At 41.3% G+C, this 21,778-nt stretch overlaps 2 protein-coding genes across 7 annotated transcripts in view; both read left to right on the forward strand.

Annotated features, from left to right (window-relative positions):
* Positions 1-7,842, forward strand: part of LOC139172192 (uncharacterized) — a 46,848-nt gene extending 39,006 nt beyond the window's left edge. The window contains exons 14-15 of the mRNA XM_070761039.1: positions 490-583; positions 5,268-7,842. Of these exons, the coding sequence (XP_070617140.1) occupies positions 490-583; positions 5,268-5,328 (155 nt within the window). The 3' untranslated portion in view covers positions 5,329-7,842. The remainder of the gene's footprint in view (positions 1-489; positions 584-5,267) is intronic.
* A 2,071-nt stretch (positions 7,843-9,913) lies between these two features.
* RNPS1 (RNA binding protein with serine rich domain 1) lies at positions 9,914-21,518 on the forward strand. Of its 6 annotated transcripts, none has more exons than XM_070761040.1 (8): positions 9,914-10,055; positions 12,465-12,642; positions 13,452-13,607; positions 15,817-16,008; positions 17,024-17,126; positions 17,810-17,963; positions 18,739-18,880; positions 20,635-21,518. In XM_070761040.1, the coding sequence occupies exons 2-8, from the start codon at positions 12,572-12,574 to the stop codon at positions 20,765-20,767; spliced, it is 951 nt and encodes a 316-aa protein (XP_070617141.1). In that variant the 5' UTR covers positions 9,914-10,055; positions 12,465-12,571; the 3' UTR covers positions 20,768-21,518. The 6 variants fall into 6 exon arrangements, with proteins under 6 accessions (XP_070617141.1, XP_070617143.1, XP_070617145.1 ...); XM_070761042.1 differs by having other exon boundaries at positions 9,955-10,055; positions 20,662-21,518; XM_070761043.1 differs by having other exon boundaries at positions 10,044-10,312; positions 20,662-21,518.
* The last annotated feature ends 260 nt before the right edge of the window (positions 21,519-21,778 follow it).

Here is a 21,778-nt window from a genome sequence, read left to right on the forward strand (position 1 = left end):
CTTGAGGGCAAAATGGTCTTTCACAAGCCCCAAAATCAGCTGGTTAGCATGCATATGCATGCTGGAGCTGACATAGAGCAACGCTCAGTGAAGGGCTACCAAAATTTTTACTACGGCACTGTGGGCGTGGCTTATGCAGGACGCCCTGCATTTTCTTTCAACATCTTTCAGTGCAAATTGGGTGCTCTGGGGTGGAGCTCCATTTTTGCTACCCCGCTGCGTCCCCACTCCATCCGGCCAGCAGCTCACCCCTAGCAACGCTTTATGGCTCCACATGCCACCTACTGTGCCATAGGTTTGCCATCACGGACATAAACCATTAAAAGAAAGTTTGGATGAACTTAGCCCTTATATTAATGACGCCTTTTTTTAAAAAAAATTAAATATTGCATTAAAAAATTGCTGTTTTAAATAAACAGAGTGTTGTCTGGGTACAAATAATTTTAGGAAATAATAATAATAATAATGATTTTTCCTCTTTTTCCACAGCTCCATTTCAAGCCTGGGAAATTGCTTTTTTGGTCTTGGGTTCCATTTTGCTCATAGTGCTGTTAATCGGTGGAACTGTCTTTTGTTTAAAAAGGTAAAAAGAGAGAAAGAGAGGGGGGAGGGAGGGAGAGGGAGAGAGAGGGAGGGAAGGAGGGAGGAAGAGAGAGAGAGAGAGATGCTTTCCGGATTTGTGCTATAGATTATGACCTATAAAGCCCTTCATGGCATCGGACCAGAATATCTCCGGGACCGTCTTCTGCCGCACGAATCCCAGCGACCAGTTAGGTCCCACAGAGTTGGCCTTCTCCAGGTCCCGTCGACTAAACAATGTCGTTTGGCAGGACCCAGGGAAAGAGCCTTCTCTGTGGTGGCCCCGACCCTCTGGAACCAACTCCCCCCAGATATCAGAGTTGCCCCCACCCTCCTTACCTTTCGTAAGCTCCTTAAAACCTACCTCTGTCATCAGGCATGAGGGAACTGAGATATTCTTTTCCCCCTAGGCTTATAAGATTTATGCATGGTATGTCTGTATGTATGATTGGTTTCTTAAATTGGGATTTTTTACATTACTTTTAATATTAGATTTGTTCATATTGTCTTTTTACTGTTGTTAGCCGCCCCGAGTCTACAGAGAGGGGCGGCATACAAATCTAATAAACAAATAAATAAATAAATAAATAAATAAATAAATAAATAAATAAATAAGTAAGTAGGGAGGGAGGGAAGGAAGGAAGGAAGGAAGGAAGGAAGACAAATCTAGGAATCCAAATATGAATCTAACAATACTGATTCAGTATGAACCTGACTCCATCATCCTGTATGGATGATGGCGTCAGATTGCCCAATCTGGTACCCACTCAATACAGCAATACAGGTATTCCTTGATATTATAACCATACCTTTAATGACTCTTGGAAGGTATAACAGCACTGAAAAAGTTATTTAGGGCTGTTTTTCACACGTACAACCGTTGCATCTCCATCATCATGTGACCAAAATTCAGATGCTTAACAACTGGCTCATATTTATGAAGGTTGCAGTGTCCTGGAGTCACGTGATCTCCTTTTGTGACCAATGGGGAAGTCATTGCCCCCTACCCCCAGTGCTGTTAAAACTTTGAAATGGCTGTTGAACAAACGGTTGCAAGTTGAGAATTATCTATATTTGTTTTAACTTATTTTGGCACATTTCCAATCTTCTTTGCCAGAGCTCAAGTTCCAGCATCCCTGAAACCTTTGCTCATTTTCTGTTCATGTGTTTTTGCCTGTTGTGTGACCCCAACATCTAAAAATTGTAGTACAAATATTGAAGTATGCATTAGCAGTTCTTCCTCTTCCTCAAAGAATGACCTCAATCAGGTTGGATGGGGAAATGCTTGCATATACTTAAGAAGAAATTTATGCAAATATAACTATCACCTATACAACATGCTATTGTAATAGAGGGCATATCTTTCTAGCATGCTGCTATGTACTTTATACCGAAGATTAAAAGCTGTAGAAAACTAATGGCATCCATAGCAATTAGAACATAGGATTGTTTATTTTGCTATGATTTGTTGAATAATCTGACCTGGCTCACATATAAAGTTAAGCCATTAACCACAGGCATTTTGTGTGTGTTTTTGAATTCTTAAAAGACAGATTTCAGATTCCAACATGTCCCTGCTTGCTTACTCTGAGCTAAAATGTGCTCAGCTTCCTTAACTTAACTTCCTTAACCTTCCTTTATTTATTTATTGCTTTTATATTTTTGTATTTATTATATTATTTTGTAAGCCGCCCTGAGTCCTTCGACATTGGGCAGCATAGAAGCCGAATGAATGGATGGATAGATAGATAGATAGATAGATAGATAGATAGATAGATAGATAGATAGATAGATGATAGATAGATAGATAGATTAGATAGATAGATTAGATAGATAGATAGATAGATAGATAGATAGATTAGATAGATAGATAGATAGATAGATAGATAGATAGATAGATAGATAGATAGATTATATAGATAGATAGATTATATAGATAGATAGATAGATAGATAGATAGATTAGATAGATAGATGATAGATAGATGATAGATAGATAGATAGATGATAGATAGATAGATAGATAGATAGATAGATAGATAGGATAGATAAATAGATAGATAGATTAGATGGATAGATTAGATAGATAGATAGATAGATAGATAGATAGATAGATTAGATAGATAGATTAGATAGATAGATAGATAGATAGATTAGATAGATAGATGATAGATAGAAAGATAGATAGATAGATAGATAGATAGATGATAGATAGATAGATAGATAGATAGATAGATGATAGATAGATAGATAGATAGATAGATAGATAGATAGATCGAGATAGATTAGATATAGATAGATAGATAGATAGATAGATTAGATATAGATAGATAGATAGATTAGATAGATAGATAGATAGATAGATTAGATAGATAGATGATAGATAGATAGATGATAGATAGATAGATAGATAGATAGATAGATAGATAGATAGATAGACAGACAGATAGATTGGATAGATAAATAGATAGATAGATTAGATAGATAGATAGATAGATAGATGATAGATAGATAGATAGATGATAGATGATAGATAGATAGATAGATAGATAGATAGATGATAGATAGATTGATTGATAGATAGATCGATAGATAGATAGATCGAGATAGATGGATAGATGGATGGATAGATGGATAGATGGATAGATGGATAGATAGATGATAGATAGATAGATAGATAGATAGATAGATGATAGATAGATAGATAGATTGATAGATAGATAGATAGATAGATAGATAGATAGATAGATAGATAGATAGATAGATAGATGATAGATAGATAGATAGATGATAGGTAGATAGGTAGTGTTCTGTCTGGGTTTTCCCAGACCTCAACACCAACTGAAAAAACAGCCAGACACTCTGGTAAAAGCCAAAAGTATTTTATAGCTGGAAAAAATAAGCACAAAGGAAAACCTGTCTTCACAACAGACAGGCTATAATACGTTACAGCAGGGTCCTGATGTCCAGTCAATACCACAAGCTTCTTGCTGGCACACCCCCCCAAGGTTTCAATAGTCCAAGGTACAAACCAGGATTGTAAGCCACCAAAGTTCACAGACAGGTCTCACGAATCTCCAAGATAAAACTCCACAAGCCAGGAAGGGTGGGTCCGCCTTTTATCCTTTCCCAAGAGCACCACATCCAAACCCAGCTGTGACCTCTAATGCTGGAAATACTTAGCCAATTGAGTCCGTCTCTGATTAGCTCTCCTTTGTCGCATATCTATGATGTCTTGAGCATTTTCCCCTAAGGAATCCAGGCTGCTTGCTGGGGAGAGCTCCCCCTGGTGGGACTCTGGCTGTCCTTCTTCTTCAGCCTGGGATTCCTCTTCCTCGTCAGTCTGCACCTCCTGTTCCTCAGCCTCTCCCTCTGAGCTGGAAACCGACAGAAGGTCAGCCATTCCCGGAGGGGTCCCAAACTGAACCACAACAGGTAGATAGGTAGATTAGATAGATAGATAGATAGATAGATAGATAGATAGATAGATAGATAGATAGATAGATAGATAAACAGATAAACAAACAAACAAACTGCATTACCGAGGACTAAGGACAGTTGGTGACTTCATGAATTAAAAGAAAAAGAATGCAGAGATCAGTTCCAATTACAGCCCAGAAATCAATATTGGGTTTCTTACCGGTACGGGCCACAGTGCACGGCACCAGTAGTAAAAATGGCGGAGTGCGCACAGCTCCAGATGAGATTTTGCTTCTGCGCATGTGCAGGAAGTAAATTCTCGTGAGAGGCCACGCTGTGTGTGAGATTTTGTCAATTTCTTGCTTTTGTGCACGCCCCGAAGCAAAAGAACCCACCAAAATCTCTCTCTCATGCGCATTCTCTCGTGGGATTTTTGCTTCCTGCGCATGCACAGAAGCAAGATCTCGCCGGGATGCACCCGTCCGCCCGCCGGTCACCTGGAGCAGACAAACTCTGCCCGCAGCCTGCAGTTCGATTCTGACCACCTCGAGTTTGATTCGGCCTTTCACCCTCCGAGGTTGGTAAAACAAAGAACCAGATTGTGGGTGGCAAGATGTTGACTTTGTAAACCCCTCTGTTGTGTAACATGCTATTGGGTGGTATGTAACTAAGGGATATTGCTACTGCCATGAAAAGAAGGACTAGGGGTGACAGGATAGCAGTGTTCCAATATCTCAGGGGCTGCCCACAAAGACTAGGGAATCAAGCTATTCTCCAAAGCACCTGATGGCAGGGCAAGAAACAATGGATGGAAACTAATCAAGGAGAGAAGCAACCTAGAACTAAGGAGAAATTTACTGTGGGACAACTTGCCTCCAGCAGTTATAAACGCTCCAATACTGGAAGTTTTTAAGAATTGATTGGATAACCATTTGTCTGAAATGGTATAGCAGAGGTCTTCAAACTTGGCGACTTTAAGACTTGTGGACTTCAACTCCCAGAATTCTCCACCCAGCAATAGCTGGCTGGAGAATTCTGGGAGTTGAAGTCCACAAGTCTTAAAGTTGACAAGTTTGAAGACCTCTGTGGTATAGGATTTCCTGCCTAAGCAGCGGGCTGGACTAGAGGACCTCCAAGGACCCTTCCAACTCTGTTATTCTATGATTCTATGCTTTCTGTTATGGTAGCCTGCTCCAATCCTCTCCCCATATCATTAAGCAAATAAAAGTCACAATATTCTCCTAACCTATTTCCCTCTGGGTTTTTCAGACCGCGGAATTACAACAACATAGAAATGAGTGATCGCTGTGAGATTATTTCAACCATTTGACTCTAGTGGGAAGCGCCGCCATAAAGAAAAGGCTATTTTGGGATCTAATGAAGAGGTAAACCTCAGAAGAACGTTCCAGCCAACTGACCACATTGTAAATGGATCAAATCCCTGGAGCATTTATTTTGAGGATATTTTTCTGTTCTCCCATGGAGTATGAAAAAAACTATCTCTTTATTTTTACAAGTGTCTCTCATTGCCAAGTTGGGTGAAGAGTTGGTGGGGGTGCCATGATATTTTCCCCACCTACCATGAAAAAATAAATAAATGTGTAGCCAAGGTGTTTATTTCCTCCCTGAAATTTGTAATGGAAGTAAAGTGCTTTGCTTATCAGAATCAGAGAGAGAGAGAGAGAAAAAAAGAAAGAAAGGAAGGAAGGAAGGAAGAAAAAGGAAGGAAGAAAGGAAGGAAGGAAGGAAGAGGAAGGAAGAAAGGAAGGAAGGAAGAAAGAGCTGAGAAAAAGGAGAAAACAGAGAAGCAAAACATTTTCTTTAGAGGTAGAAAAATTAAATCCCAATAAATCCAGAATTATTTTTTCAGAGAGGAGAGGAATGGGGTAGGTGGAGATCTGCTTGAGTTACTCCCTCTTCATGGATTGTTAATTGGATGTAAAGTGGCTTCGCTCCTCCTAAGCGTTAGACTGTCTTAATTGTGATGTGTGTTGCCCCTGACAATGAATGTCTCAAGTGTGTTTGTGAAAGAGGACCGCTCTGAGGAGGAGGTTCCTGCTTTCCAGGGAGAGAAAGTCTCAGGTTCATTTCCTAGTTCAGGAAACAGGAAAGATCAGTCCAGGCAAACATTTTCACAAAGCTGTCAGTTCAATTGTCATTTTAAGCTCTGGGCAAAAGAGGTAACTGGATTCCTATGCTCACCTCCCATTTTTCTAAACAACTGAAGTCAGTACGTAGGCCAAAGGAAAAGAAATAAAAAATAAAAAGAAGTCCAAACATTCCACTTTCCCAGAAGGAAACTCAGGAATAAACCATGGTTTATAGTTTGCACCTTGCTCGCATAGCTATCAAATCTGCAGCCTTCAATTTCTTGCTCACAGCAGGAAGACCGCAGCAAAAATTAAAATCCAAAGCAATGACACAAAGAGAAGATGGTATAAATCACGGAGACAATCTTCCATGGGGAAAAGCCCAAATTCAGCATCCTCTGAAATGTACTGTCCCAGAGCCAGCTTCTCATGCATTTGCAGGTGTGAGTACGGGGTCCTTGGTGCTCCCTGATCTTGATTGTATTCTTGCAATTGTTTCTTTACTTAGCAACATCATCAGTGCTGGAAGGGGGTAGCGTTTGCCCTCATAGCATTGATGATGTTATTTAGTTCCGTAATGAGACTTAATCAAACAGGTAGGTGTGACATTTACTTTCAGGCAGGCTTGATTTAACAGGGCTTGTAAAAGCTGCACTTTTGGTGGGGATTGACTTTTAATCAGCTACTGCCCTCTGCTGATCCCCTAACACTGCAGCAATTGCTAATTAATTTTCCCCTCCGTATACTGTATTTTTTGCTCATCTCATCCATACACAGTGGTACCTCTGCCTAAGAACGCCTCTACTTATGAACTTTTCTAGATAAGAACTGGGTGTTCAAGATTTTTTGGCTTCTTCTCAAGAACCATTTTCCACTTACAAACTCGAGCAGGGCTGGAAAAGGCGGGGAGAAGCCTCTGTGGAGCCTCTCTAGGAATCTCCTGGGAGGAAACAGGGCTGGAAAAGGCAGGGAGAAGCCTCCGTGGGGCCTCTTTGGGAGTCTCCTGGGAGGAAACAGGGCTGGAAAAGGCGGGGAGAAGCCTCCGTGGAGCCTCCCTAGGAATTTCCTGGGAGGAAACAGGGCCTCCACCCTCCCTGTGGTTTCCCCAATCGCACACATTATTTGCTTTTACATTGATTCCTATGGGAAAAATTGCTTCTTCTTACAAACATTTCTACTTAAGAACCTGGTCATGTAACGAGTTAAGTTCGTAAGTAGAGGGACCACTGTACTATATCCCATCCATATACAATATTATTATAGAACAGGGCTCTCCAAATTTGGAAACTTGTGGACTTCAACTCCCAGAGTTCCTCAGACAGGATGGGGTGGAGGTTGTTGCCAGGTTTGCCCAGGTGTCAGATTTGGAGACCCCAGTTGCAGAAATAAGAACGAGGGGCTTAGTGACTTAATGACCCTAGAGAAGGTCTCAGCTTAGGCGATTGGAGTCCTAGTTCTACCTACCACCATCCTACATTTTTTTCTATGTTTAAAAAATCAGACTGTTCTCTTGATTTTTCCAGTTCTGGCATTCAGGAAGTTGTGAAATAAATGTTTAATTGCTTATTTGTTGTTCTTTGTCCTCTGATCAAGGAGATCTTACGATTATTATTTTTCACTATCCTTCTTCTGGAAATGTATTTATCTTGTTTATGGTTAATTGTATTTTATTATGTTGTGAGCCACGGGAGTCAGAATGACTGGGTGGCTTATGAATGTACAGAAAAATAAATAAAATAAGAAGTTGGTCCAAATGCAGCTTGCTGATTGATTTTTCAGTTATGAGACCTATCAGGAGGTCTGAAGTTTCTTTTTCTGACAATACATTTAGAGCATTCCCCCCTCCCTTGTTCTTTCTTTTTCAACTTTCATTGGAGATGGATGGCTTCGCCTTCAACTGCCACTGTTACAATTAAAGAAGGGTCCTATACAAATGGGGGAATACCTTCACTTTACTATCCTTTAAAAAAAAAATTATTTCATTTTTTGACACAGTTAAATAAAACAAGTAACAAGTAAACAAAATGAAAGAACAACAAAAAAGGGATACAATACAATAAATATCACATAATACTAAAATTTACAAAAACAAAAACAAAAGCATATAAATACAACATTTGGGAAACAAAAGTTTCCCCCACTTCTTTTTTGATTGTTCGATCAGAGAATTTTCCTTTGTCATTAAGTAATTCTTTTATTTGACGAGTTGCTTTGCTTGAATTTTGATCATTTCTCCATTGTTCTTTTTTTTAGCCAATTGTAAAAATGTCCCCATATCTTATTGTAATCTGAGTCTTCTTTTTCCTCTAGTTTTTTTGACATCCTGTCCATCTCTGCACAGTCTAGTATTTTTTTGATTATTATATTTTCTTCTGGTGTTTTATCTATTTTCCAATACTGGTCATATACTATTCTAGCTGCTGTTAGTATATGAATGGCTAAATATCTTACTTCTTTTTTCATTTTTTTAATTAAAAATACCTAATAAGTATAATTCTGTTTTTTTTTTCCAAATTCTTCCTTCGTTATTTCTTTGAGCCAATCTGTTATCTTATTCCAATAGTTTTTTGCCAGTTTACAGGTCCACCATTGATGATAAAATGTGCCTTTTTCTTTTTTGCACTTCCAGCATAATGGTGAAACTTTTGGAAACATTTTTGAAAGTCTTTCTGGTGATAGATGCCACCTGTAAAACATTTTAGTTGGTTTTCCTTGAAAGCTGTTGATTTTGTCATCTGCCAATTATTAATCCATAATTTTTCCCATTTCTCTCATTCAATTGTATAGCCAAAATTTATCCCCCAACTTATATTTTCTTTTACAATTTCCACTTCTGTTTCATATCTAATCAGATATTTATATATTTTGCCAATTAGTTTTTCATCATCTTTTAGGAGTGTCCTATCCAAATTGCCTCTCCCCACTTGAAAACCATATTCCCATTTATCCTTTTGGTATGCAACTTTTAGTTGTAAATATGTCCACCAATCTATCCTAGTTATAAGTTGTAAGTATGTCCACTTTACTATCCTAGTTATGCTAAGCAACTGAGGCCTTCAGCACTAGGGAGCGGTCAATTAGAAGCACATAAAATATAATGTTCATCCTGCACTTCAGGTAATTCTCTACTTATTTAGCTACCATTCAAGGTTACTACGGCACTGAATAAAGAGACATGAACAGTAAACCAAGTCACACAACATGCTTCATCACAAAGTAGTAACACTATAACAATCCTATGTGAATAAGAGCCATTTTGGGTAATGGTTAAAGCACCAGACTAGAAACCAGGTCCTGCTTTAGGCATGAAGCTAGCTGGGTTCATCTGGAACATTTAAATATGTTCAAGGGTTAAATAAGGATCAGGAGGGAAATGTTTTTAATAGGAAAGTGAACACAAGAACAAGGGGACACAATCTGAGGTTAGTTGGGGGAAAGATCAGAAGCAAGGTGAGAAAATATTATTTGACTGAAAGAGCAGTAGATCCTTGGAACAAACTTCCAGCAGATGTGGTTGGTAAATCCACAGGAACTGAATTTAAACATGCCTTGGATAAACATATATCCATCCTAAGATAAAATACAGGAAATAGTATAAGGGCAGACTAGATGGATCATGAGGTCTTTTTCTGCAGTCAATCTTCTGTTTGTATAAAAAGGTTTCCACCTCTAATATACACTGATTGCTCTCGTGGTTTTGCATGCGCTCATCTCTACAAATCCAGCTTTCTTAACGTTCTCCTCCTAAAGGCAATCCCGCCAATGGCAAAATGCGCAGATCTGGCCCTTTAAGAAACCAAAACAAAAGGGCGGGGTCGTAACCATGGAGACAGAGGCGTCTAAATTCCTAGGTCCTCTTTCCCCTTGTCGCCCTCTTGACACCATCCGGCTGCGCCCAGCTCCGCGGAAGGCGGCAAACGACGTCACGACGAGTGCGACGGAGGAGCAACGGGCCATCTCTGAGGATGTAAGTAGCGGAGAGGGGGCAATCCGTCGCCATCGGGCTCGGAGGCAGCCGCGAGAGTGGCGGCGAGCGGTTCTCCGAGCCGCCGAAGGGCTTCTCGGCAGGGGAGGCTCGGTGGAGGAGCGCGAGGCCGCTTCGGGAGCACGGGAGGCCCGGGACAGAAAGTGGGCAGGGAAGGCTCCTCTGAGGACCGGGTGGGTGGGGAGGCATGCGGGTGGGTGACGTAGCTGACCCCGCCCCCTTTTGGCCTCTTGCTCAAAGTAAGTTCCTGGGAAAGGGGCCTAACGGAGCTGCTCCCCGCTTTTTTCTGGGGGTGGAGGGGTGGGAGGGAAGGGACTGCGTTCCCAATGATCCATTGTAAGGTCTCAAAAGTAATTTTTGCACCACTTGCGGGCAAATGCTTTCCCTGTAAGGTTTTTGTATGGTTTGCGGCTTTTGCAAAGAAGAAATCCTGATTTATTCCACTTTTTTTTTGAAGCGGGGAGAGTTCTGTGCCCCCCTCTTCGATTTTTTTTTTTTAAAAATTGTATTATACGTCCCTTCGATCCAGTTGGATTCTGTGTGGTTTTCAAGGTGCATAATAATGATAATAATAATTATCATTATTATTATTGTTGTGAGCCGCCCGGAGTCTTCGGAGAGGGGCGGCATACAAATCTAATAAATTATTATTAATAATAATAATTATTATTAATAATAATAATTTATTAGATTTGTATGCCGCCCCTCTCCGAAGACTCCGGGCGGCTCACAACAATAATAATGTGTGACTAATGCAACATGATGTATTAAGTGAACGGGTCCAAAGACAGGCTACAAAAACGGTGGAAGGTCTTAAGCATAAAACTTAGGAAAAACTTCATGAACTCAATCTGTATAGTCTGGAGCAGTGTTTCCCAACCTTGGCAACTTGAAGATATTTGGACTTCAACTCCCAGAATCCCCCAGCCAGCTGGGGAATTCTGGGAGTTGAAGCCCAAATATCTCCAAGTTGCCAAGGTTGGGAAACACTGGTCTGGAGGACAGAAGGGAAAGGGGGGGCATGATCGAAACATTTAAATCTGTTAAAGGGTTAAATAAGGAGGGAAAAACAGCAACACAAAATATATATGTTTACGTATACAGACCACGAAAAGGTAATTTGAAAGTGAAGAATATGAGAATGAATACAAATGTGGCTTTTGCATTAAACCTCTTTCATAATAGGTAGTTAGTGTCTTGGTTAAAGAAAAAAGAAAAAGAAGAACAATACATTGAGAAAGTGAGAAAAAATAAAGGAGAAGGAGGAAAAGAGAGAAAGAGAAAAAAGAAAAGAAGAACCATACATGTGTGCAACAAAGACATGTCAACCTCTCTGTTGACTGTCCTGTCACACAGCCTTTATGGTCTTGTTACATTTCTACTGTTTACTGATGTTTTTAGTAATCATTGGTTTATTATGAATTTCGAATTCTAAAACTAACATTTTATCCTGTTGTCTGTTGAACATCTGAGCCACTTTAAATTGTGTGGACTTCAGCTACCAGAGTTCTCCAGCCAGCCAGCTACCAGAATTCTTCCTTCCAGAGATTCGAATAGCCCCCACCCTCCTCGCCTTCTGTAAAATGCTCCCAGGCATGGGGATAATTACCATCTTTCCCCCTTTTTATTATATTTTTGGCCTTACTGCATGATAGATTAGGTTGAATGTGCGTGACTGCATAGCTAGGGTTTTTATTATGTTATTACAGTGATCCCTCGATTTTCGCGATCAGCTGCTGGGCGGCCGCAGCAGCAGCGAGCAGACGAAGATTGGGGTTTCCCCGCCGCCCACGCAAAGGGGAAACCCCGATTCGGCTCCTCGCTGCGCTGCCGAGCAGATCAGCTGCTGGGCGGCCGAAGGAACCTTCCCTGGGTCTTCCCCACCCCCCACGCAAACTCCACCATCTGCGCATGCGCGGCCATGGAAAAAAAGGGCGCGCATGCGCAGATGGTGTTTTTACTTCCGCAACCCTGCATCGCGAAAAATCGATTATCGCGAGGGGTCTTGGAACGGAACCCTCGCGATAATCGAGGGATCACTGTAATGTCTTTTAAATGGATCTAATTTTTATTGTTAGATTTGTAATGTATTGTATTACTGCTATGCTGTGAGCCGCCCCGAGTCTTCGGAGAGGGGCGGCATACAAATCTAATAAACTATAACTATAACTAACTATTTAAAGTGGCTCAGATTGGGAACACTTGATTCAGCAGGCGCCGTTTTCAGCGAGGTGTAATTTGCTGTTGTGTCCACCCAGTGCTTGGGGGGGGACTACAGTGCTTTGCATGAATATTGCTTCGTATCGCCTGCTGGTCTTATCAAGTAGGATGTTTCCACCCCTCTTCTGCCTATATGTTAATTGTCTCTCAATGCTTTTATCTTGTCACTAGGCTGCTCTCTGGAGCTTCTTGCACTCGCTTAGGGATCCGTTAGCAGTAAGCTTTCAGATAAGTGAGGCCCTTCCCTGCAGAGCTGCTTTGGGACTCGGAAGGGGAAAATGGAACTGTCAGGAATGAAAAAGAAGAGTTTGCTAGCCATCAAAGAAAATAATAAAAAGTCCAGCACTAGGTAACCACTGTCTGCATTTTTAAAACTTAACATTCTGTCAGGAACTCTGGAGGGGATAGGGGTGGGAGGGGGGGGGGAGATAGCTTTGCAGTCTACTAGGACTTTCCTGGAGAGCATATGTACAGACAGTGCTCAACTTACAGCCAATACTTCTGTTGCTAAAGGAGGCAGTGAGTTTCGCCCCGTTTTAAGACATTCCTTGTCGCTGCAATTGTTAAGCCGGTAACACCATTGTCCAGTTAATCTGTCTTCCTCATTGACTTTTTGTCACAAGGTTGTCACCTTATCCTGTGGACATTGCAATGGTCATAATTAGGAATCAGTTGCCAAACATCCAAATCTTGACCATGTGACCTTGCGGATACCCCAATGAACTTATGTGTGAAAAACGGTCATAAGTCACGTCCCCACCAACACCCGGTGCCACTGTAATTGTAAACGGTCACTAGACAAACGTTTGAGGACTATTTGTAATTAGAAGTGCTTCTCTTTGCTCCTTTCATAATTTCTACATGTGGCTTTGCCTTCCTTTAAACTTGCTGGGAGTTTTGTGACATGCTTTCATTGTGGTGCGTTGGCCTAGAGGTGGAGCAGTGAGTTCAATCCTAGGTAGAGGCAAGGATGAATAGTATCTGCTGAATAGAACTCCGCATTGGTGACAGGAAGGGCATCCAGCCAGTAAACATTAAGCTCCATTCAGTTCCCCAGATTCCACCCCGCAAGAAATCATGGGGCCATTAAAGGTAGATGCTCATGCTTTTGTTCGGCAACCGAAGATAAACTATAACTCTCTGGCCTTTTGGTTAAAGGGCTCCCTCTCCATCCAAGCGCAAAGACCGGACCGAAGAAAAATCCAAGGACCGGTCCAAGGACAAACCAGCCACAAAGGAGTCTGGCGACAAGGACCGTGGGCGTGACAAAACCCGCAAAAGGCACAGCGCCTCCAGCGGCAGCACCACCACCAGGTAAACAGAATCCCAGTATCCTTGGTTGGTTTCTTAAATTGGGTTTTTTTACATTACTTTTAATATTAGATTTGTTCATATTGTCTTTTTACTGTTGTTAGCCAGCCCGAGTCTGTGGAGAGGGGCGGCATACAAATCTAATAAATAAATAATAAATGAATGAATGAATAAATAAATAAATAAAATCCTTGAAAAAGTGTAAATGCAGGTCCACATTGTTAGTTCCCGGGGGCTAGAAACTCACTTCCTGAGTGGCGGGGGAGGCAGAGTTTCAGAGTTTAAAGCTTATCCCCCTAAGTGGGTAGGGGGCCCCAAGAATGTGAAGAGCCCCATTTCCTGTATGTATTAACATGCATGGTGCCGTACCTATTTGCTTGGTACTGTTTGAAAAGCTTTCATTGTTTTTATGCTTGATGGTGTCAACTGCTCAGAGTCACTTGTTGAGATGGATAGCTGTAGAGGGTCAACCAATGATTGTATTTTTCGGAGTATAAGGCGCACCCCCAAAATGGGTGGAAATGTTTGTGCATCTTATATAGCTAATATTGCGGTGGGGGGAGGGGGTTGATGTGGTGCCGATCAGCTGTTCTAGAATGGGTCACAGTGGCGGCAAACGGGCCAGGTGAATACCAGATGGATGCTGGGAGGCAGAAGCAGGTTTTTTTCCTTGTTTTCCTCTCCAAAAGCAAGGCGCGTTTTATAATTGAACGGGTCCAAAGACGGGCTACAAGAATGGTGGAAGGTCTTAAGCATAAAACGTATCAGGAAAGACTTCATGAACTCAATCTGTATAGTCTGGAGGACAGAAGGAAAAGGGGGGACATGATCGAAACATTTAAATATGTTAAAGGGTTAAATAAGGTCCAGGAGGGAAGTGTTTTTAATAGGAAAGTGAACACAAGAACAAGGGGGCACAATCTGAAGTTAGTTGGGGGAAAGATCAAAAGCAACGTGAGAAAATATTATTTGACTGAAAGAGTAGTAGATCCTTGGAACAAACTTCCAGCAGACGTGGTAGATAAATCCACAGTAACTGAATTTAAACATGCCTGGGATAAACATATATCCATCCTAAGATAAAATACAGGAAATAGTATAAGGGCAGACTAGATGGACCATGAGGTCTTTTTCTGCCGTCAGACTTCTATGTTTCTATGTTTAACACTTTATTTAATTCAACTCAGCTGCCCTTCTCTAACTAACTTTGGGAAGGTCATAATATATTGTCCAAAAAGAAAAACCCCTAATAGAAGCCAAAACAAAATAAATCTATACAGATGGACACAGAAATAACAAGGATTACACCCAACAAGGGGTCTTATTCATGATAACCCAAGGCCCGAGAGGTCTTTTTCTGCCGTCAGTCTTCTATGTTTCTATAGTACGAAAAACACAGTAAATTATTTATTTTATTTTTATTTTTATTTATTTATTTATATATTAGATTTGTATGCCGCCCCTCTCCGTAGACTCGGGGTGGCTCACAGCAATAATAAACAATATATAACAAATCTAATAATTTAAGAGAAACACTAAAAACCCCATTATTAATAGCAAACATACACACAAACATACCATACAATTATCATGTTACGTATTTCCATACACCATGGGATGAGGAGGGTCTTCTACTCGTCTGGGCTTAGGCTCCCATTGTTGCTGTAAGGTTTTGATAGAATTGATCCATTAAAAAAATATTACAGTGTTCCCTCGATTTTTGCGGGGGATGCGTTCCGAGACCGCCCGCGAAAGTCGAATTTCCGCAAAGTAGAGATGCGGAAGTAAATACACTATTTTTGGCTATGAACAGTATCCCAAGTCTCCCCTTAACACTAAACTCCTAAATTACAATTTTCCATTCCCTTAGCAACCATTTAGATTATTACTCACCATGTTTATTTATTAAAGTTTACTTAAAAATATGTTTTTTAAAGGCAGACTAAAGTTTGGCAATGACATATGATGTCACCGGGCAGGAAAAACCATGGTATAGGGGGGGAAAACAGTGAAGTATTTTTTAATTAATATTTTTAAAACACCGTGGTATAGACGTTCCGCGAAGTTCGAACCCGCAAAAATCGAGGGAACACTGTACTTCAGTTCCTCTTTCTTTGATGTATGTGTGAGGTTTATGAGAGCTCCTTGGAAGCATCCCGGGAGTTGATTCTGCTCAGTTTTGGTGATGCATTTGCTGCTTGTCTCCTGTCAGGTCTCGGTCCAGTTCCACTTCCAGTTCAGGGTCAAGTTCCAGCACTGGGTCCAGCAGTGGCTCCAGCTCCTCTTCTGCATCCAGCCGTTCGGGGAGCTCCAGCACTTCCCGTAGCTCCAGCTCCAGCAGTTCTTCAGGCTCTCCGAGTCCTTCCCGGCGTAGACATGACAATCGGAGACGGTCCCGTTCCAAGTGAGTGGACATTGCCTGTGTGTGTGATCAATCTGGACTTGGACGAGGAGGCTTAAAGTCTTGGGAGTTAGGAGCTTGTTTTCACCCATGGCTTTAAATCAGGTTCCCAGTTTGTTGATTCTTTTATGAAGAGTTTCAGATTATTCATAAGACAACCCCCTCCCCACATTATTTTAATAGTGCTATGAATATTAACAGTAACAATGATGACAACAACAATCTTGGATAATCCATTAATGCTTGGAGGTGATGTTGACCACTGGAGAACTCTGCTTTAAAGCTTTGTTGGCGTAATTGTTGAAAATAAAAATTGATAAAAAAATCCCCGGAAGTGGCAAGTCATCAGCAAAGAGTTATAATGCAGAACGCTGTAGACAAAACCCTCATTGTGGCTCAGTTTTGTGTCTGAAGACCCCAAATTCCTTATATGATTTAGTAGAATGTAAATGCCATATTTCTTTTTTCAAATTAACTTTTTAAAAGACCTAAAACCCAGGAGTTTGCCAGCACCTTTTATGACTAACAGATTTTATTAAAAGGCAAAAGCTTTCAAGAGATGTATCTCCTGTTAATGCAGAGTGGCTAGTCATGTAGGATTTAAACTGGGGTGAGGCAGGCAGGTGAGTTTGAATTTATGTAGATGTGAACACAATGGGTTGTTTTTTTTTGCTTACATTGCAATTGTTAATTGATAAGGCGATTCATTGTAATCACATGAATTTGCATAATCAGTTTATCTGCTCTCTTCCCCCCCCCCCCAGCACATTTAAAATCCTACTGTCTGAGGATGAGCGCTGCTGCTCATGAAATCTGGTGCCTTTTAATAACATTTATTAATCAGAAGTGTTGTTACCAAACTACTGTTGTGTTCTGCTGACGCAGCTGTCTTCCTACCCTGAAGAGCCAACATTGAAACGTACATCATCCAGACGCAGTATTGTTTAAATAGCATGCCATTCAAATGGTATTTACTACAAGCTTGCTCCTTAGAAAATGTTCTCTGTTTTCTCCCAAGATCTAAGGCACCCAAGAGAGATGAAAAAGAACGGAAGAGGAGGAGTCCCTCTCCTAAGCCCACCAAAGTTCACATCGGGAGGCTTACCAGAAATGTCACAAAGGTAATTGCAACCCGGCACTTAACTTGATTCAAAAAGAAGAAAAATAAGACCCTGAAGGAGCAGATGGAGTCAAATTGTAAAAGAACTTAGTCTGAGCTCGTGAAAACACAAATATCGTTTCAAGAGGAATAACTCAGGCCTACTCCACTATTACCTGTTCCGAGGCTTTCCCCCACTTCACATACCCAATGCTGTCCAATGCTTTTCTAATAGTGAACCTAATTGAGCTCTCTGCTTCTATTCCCGGTAGTATTTCTGTATTGTTTTTCCTCCAAATATATACAGGAATATACACTGCTCAAAAAAAATAAAGGGAACGCTCAAAGAACACATCCTAGAGCTGAATGAATGAAATATTCTCATTGGATACTTGTTCTGTACAAAGTTGAATATGCTGACAACATGTGAAATTGATTGTCAATCACTGTTGCTTCCTTAGTGGACAGTTTGACTTCACAGAAGTTTGATTTACTTAGAGTTATATTGTGTTGTTTAAGTGTTCCCTTTACTTTTTTGAGCAGTAAATTTTGGCTCAAGATAAGGAAGCAAATGTGAAACAAAAATCCCTCTGCATGGATTTGACTGATACTTCTCCGTTAAAGGCGTAGCTGTTTCTTACTCAATATTCTTTTAGAAGGCTAAAGATAACGAGGAGTCTATAGTGATGTTCCTTTTCCTTTAAGGATCACATCATGGAAATATTTGCTACTTACGGAAAGATCAAGATGATCGATATGCCAGCAGACAGGCTCAACCCCCACCTTTCCAGAGGCTATGCCTATGTAGAGTTTGAGAATCCAGATGATGCTGAAAAAGCACTGAAGCACATGGATGGAGGTAGGTGTCTGGAATGTAACACCAACACTCCGCAGTCTGCATTGGTTGCCGATCAATGTCCGGTCACAATTCAAAGTGTTGGTTATGCCCTATAAAGCCCTTCATGATATCGGACCAGAATATCTCCGAGAACGCCTTCTGCTGCACGAATCCCAGCGACCGGTTAAGTCCCACAGAGTTGGCCTTCTCCGGGTCCTGTTGACTAAACAATGTTGGTTGGCGGGCCCCAGGGGAAGAGCCTTCTCTGTGGCGGCCCCGACTCTCTGGAACCAGCTCCCCCCAGAGATTAGAACTGCCCCTACCCTCCTTGCCTTTCGTAAACTCCTCAAAACCCACCTTTGTCGTCAGGCATGGGGGAATTGAGATATCTCCCCCGGGCCTCTATAATTTATGTATGGTATGTTTGTAGGTATGTCTGCTTAAAAATGGTTTTTTTTTAAACTATTTTAAATTTTAAATTGTATACATTAGATTTGTCATGAATTGTTTTATTGTGTTGTGAGCCGCCCCGAGTCCACGGAAAGGGGCGGCATACAAATCTAATAAATAAAAATAAAATAAAATAAATAAATAAATAAATTTAGAGATTTTAACATTTAACAGCATCCATTGCCAAGGTACCCAAGGCCTGCATTTTCTCCCTCTCCGTGTGTGCTAAAAGAACAATTGCCAACTGGCATTCTAAGCAGGCAGAATTTTAAAATGTGGAAGTAGAAAACAAAGAGAGGTTTGATGGCTACAGCACTCAATATTCTTTCTTCTGTGATACAAACAGGTCAGATTGATGGGCAGGAGGTTACCGCCACAGCTGTTTTAGCTCCTCGTCCAAGACCTATTCCGAGGCGTTTTACCCCACCCAGAAGGATGTTGCTGCCACCCCCTATGTGGCGCCGCTCACCACCACGCATGAGGAGACGGTAAGTTGCCTTAATCAGTGATAGGGATGCCAGCCCTTTCATGCTTATAGATCAAGAAACAAACACTCCAGAAATGCCACTCTGTGGTTGTAGGGTGCAGTGATATCTTAAAAATTTGTCAACATTTCTTACCTCGCACCGAAGAGAAATAAGCAGGGTTATTTGGAGTTTTTTCTTCTCGCACTGTCATCAACGTTTGGACTGTGTAATCTCTTCTCTTGAGTTTCCCCTTAATGGCTCTTGCATTCCTTCTGAATCCCTTCACAGTAAGGCAGGGGTATTGTGTTTAATTGGAAATGCGTCTTTCTCTTCTACTCCTGCCCCTTCACTGAAGAAGTATTTTTGTAGTGGAAGTGTATGTAATTTGTTGCACCTAGTTTGCTGGAGTTTGCAATTGCCAGAAAGCCTGGAAGCCGTTTTTTGTACTGGGACTTCAAGCCTGCCACATTTTAACTACTGTGGGAAACTGATAGGGGATATTGCATGAAGTATGGGTGATATGTAGTCATAATAACATTCTTCTCTCCGAGAGTCAAGGCCATCTTGCCCTGCACCTGGAAGGGAGTAGTTAGCAGGGTATCCAGCAAACCTGGGAAATCAGGGAATTATCAGGGAAATCGGCGGTTCGGGAAATATCAGGGAATTAGTGAAAAAAATAGAATAAGGGGAAAAAACAAACTATTGAAATATTTAAAAGTCTTGGAAAAATCATGTTTTTTAAAAAGATCGCGCTGCCTGGCAGAGTCAAGCAAAAATTAGCATAACTCTGTCAATAACTTGCTTCTTCAGCTACTGATATTTCTCCACGGCTTAGCCGTTTGGTATGACGTCATCTACGACAGCGCCTTAACTAGATCGCAAGTTTCAGGGAAATACCAGGGAATTTTAAAAAGGTTTCCCCCTGGGCACCCTGAGTTAGGGAAAAATCTCCAGTTGAGACGATGCATTGATAAGAACATGTGATGGGTTTATGGGTGCAGAGGAAAGGTCGTGGACTTTCCTTTGGGTGGGCAAAACCTGGAAACTTTCAGAGTCAGGTTTTCCCCATATGTGCCAATATGACATCTCTAATAAATTGGAATGTTGAGGAAACTCAAGCCTCAGAGTTTTCTTTCATTGGGGGCATTATTTGGAACCCTGACATTGGCTCCTTGAAACCGTTCTTTGAGAGCCATTATTGCGGTCACCAAATAAAACTTTGGTTTTATTGTAGAGGGACTGCTGTCCTAGATCAGTGATGGTGAACCTATGGCACGGTGCCAGCCATATCTGCTGGCACGCGAGCCGTTGCCCTAGCTCAACGTGCATGTGTGTGCCAGCCAGCTGATTTTTGGCTCACACAGAGACTGGGAGGGTGTTTTTGGCTTCCAGAGGGCCTCCAGTGGGGGTGGAGAGGGTGTTTATACCCTCCCCTCGGCTTTAGGGAAGCCTTTGGAGCCTGGTAAGGGCAAAATACGAGCCTACTGGGCCCACCAGAAGTAGGGAAACAGGCCATTTAAGGCTTCCAGGAGGCCTCCAGGGGGTGGGGAAAGCTTTTTTTGCCCTCCCCAGGCATTGAATTATGGGTGTGGGCACTTGCGTATGTGTGATAGGAAAAAAGGCTCGCCATCACTGTCCTAGTTCCTTCCAAATGCTCCCAAGAAACTTGAGTTTCCCATTGAGAAAAAAAGACAGACAATAAACAAATAGCCTATAAAAACATCTTTGAATTGTGCCGATTCTACTGTACTGACACAGCTCTTCTTCATCTGAAGCCCTCCCGTCAACCTGTTTCCTTTCAGATCTAGGTCTCCGCGGCGCAGATCCCCAGTTCGCAGGCGGTCCAGATCCAGATCTCCAGGGCGGAGGCGTCACCGCAGTCGATCCAGTTCCAACTCTTCTCGATAAAGCACGGGACTCGGCAGCTGTGGTTTTTTTTAAGTTAAAAGTGCACCCATGTAAAATGGTATTCTTTTTAAAGAAAAAAAATGGAATCAGAATAAAGGAAAGCAAGGGTTGAGAAATGATTAAAAACCCGCTAAGAATCTTGGACCGGATAGGGTGGAGATGTTCCTTTGGTTTTGACATTCTCAAAGATAATTTCTTATTTTAGGCAGAAACCTTTACAATTCCAAGAAAATTGCTTGCTTCTCAGACAGGCCAAAATGACTCAAGACATAATATCTCAGTGTCAAGCTGTTTTTTCCCCCTTTTCACTAAATCAATAAAATTTTATACCCTCGCTTTGTTCCTAATCCTCTCGCCAGCCCAAAACTACATGTTGGCCGTTGGCTGTATTGATTATTGATTTGTCCTAAACTGAAAATACCCCTTAAATTAAAGTGATAACAGAAAAAAAATTCCAGTTCCTGCCAAGAATGCTGTAAATTCTTTTGCTTTTTAGAAGCTGTGCAAAACGCACAAGCTGCAAAAATTGTATTTTCCTGATCTCTTGTCTGGGTGGTGGGTGGGAGCGAGGATTTTGTGATTGGAATAACCGAGGTTTAGTTTCTAAAAGGCCAGAGAGCCTTTAAGTCTGTTGTACAGTCATTACTATAAAGTTTGATTTTTGTATAACTTGGTGGCATCTTGTTGTCATGTTGTGTTTGTACTTGTGTAGAATGATAAATAAACCAATAAGGTTTAGGGTGTGAAAGAATCATTGCTCATTGTAAGTAGTCACTTTGGTTTAATATTTTAGCAAATAAGCTTGCAATAAATGCTGGCGACCACTAGCAAGGATCAGAAAAGCTGTCCAGAGTCTAGGATAGGCTTGCATAACCTGGTGTCATCTGGGTCAGTTAGGACGACTACAATTCGCAGCTAAGATGAATTATCCCAGCATGTGTTGATGGAACTATATGGGGGCGAAGATAATACGTTTAATTTTTTTATTCCATGAACCAGTGTTTCTCAACC

The sequence above is a fragment of the Erythrolamprus reginae genome, chromosome 9, assembly GCF_031021105.1.
Source record: "Erythrolamprus reginae isolate rEryReg1 chromosome 9, rEryReg1.hap1, whole genome shotgun sequence".
NCBI lineage: Eukaryota > Metazoa > Chordata > Lepidosauria > Squamata > Dipsadidae > Erythrolamprus > Erythrolamprus reginae.

What these genes read in the sequence shown, in the direction of transcription:
- RNPS1 (XM_070761040.1), top strand. Translation starts at nt 12,572, where the DNA reads ATGGAACTGTCAGGAATGAAAAAGAAGAGTTTGCTAGCCATCAAAGAA. An exon ending in AGCGGCAGCACCACCACCAG is followed by an intron (nt 13,608 to 15,816) that starts GTAAACAGAATC and finishes GTCTCCTGTCAG; the next exon opens with GTCTCGGTCCAGTTCCACTT. An exon ending in ACTGAAGCACATGGATGGAG is followed by an intron (nt 17,964 to 18,738) that starts GTAGGTGTCTGG and finishes TGATACAAACAG; the next exon opens with GTCAGATTGATGGGCAGGAG.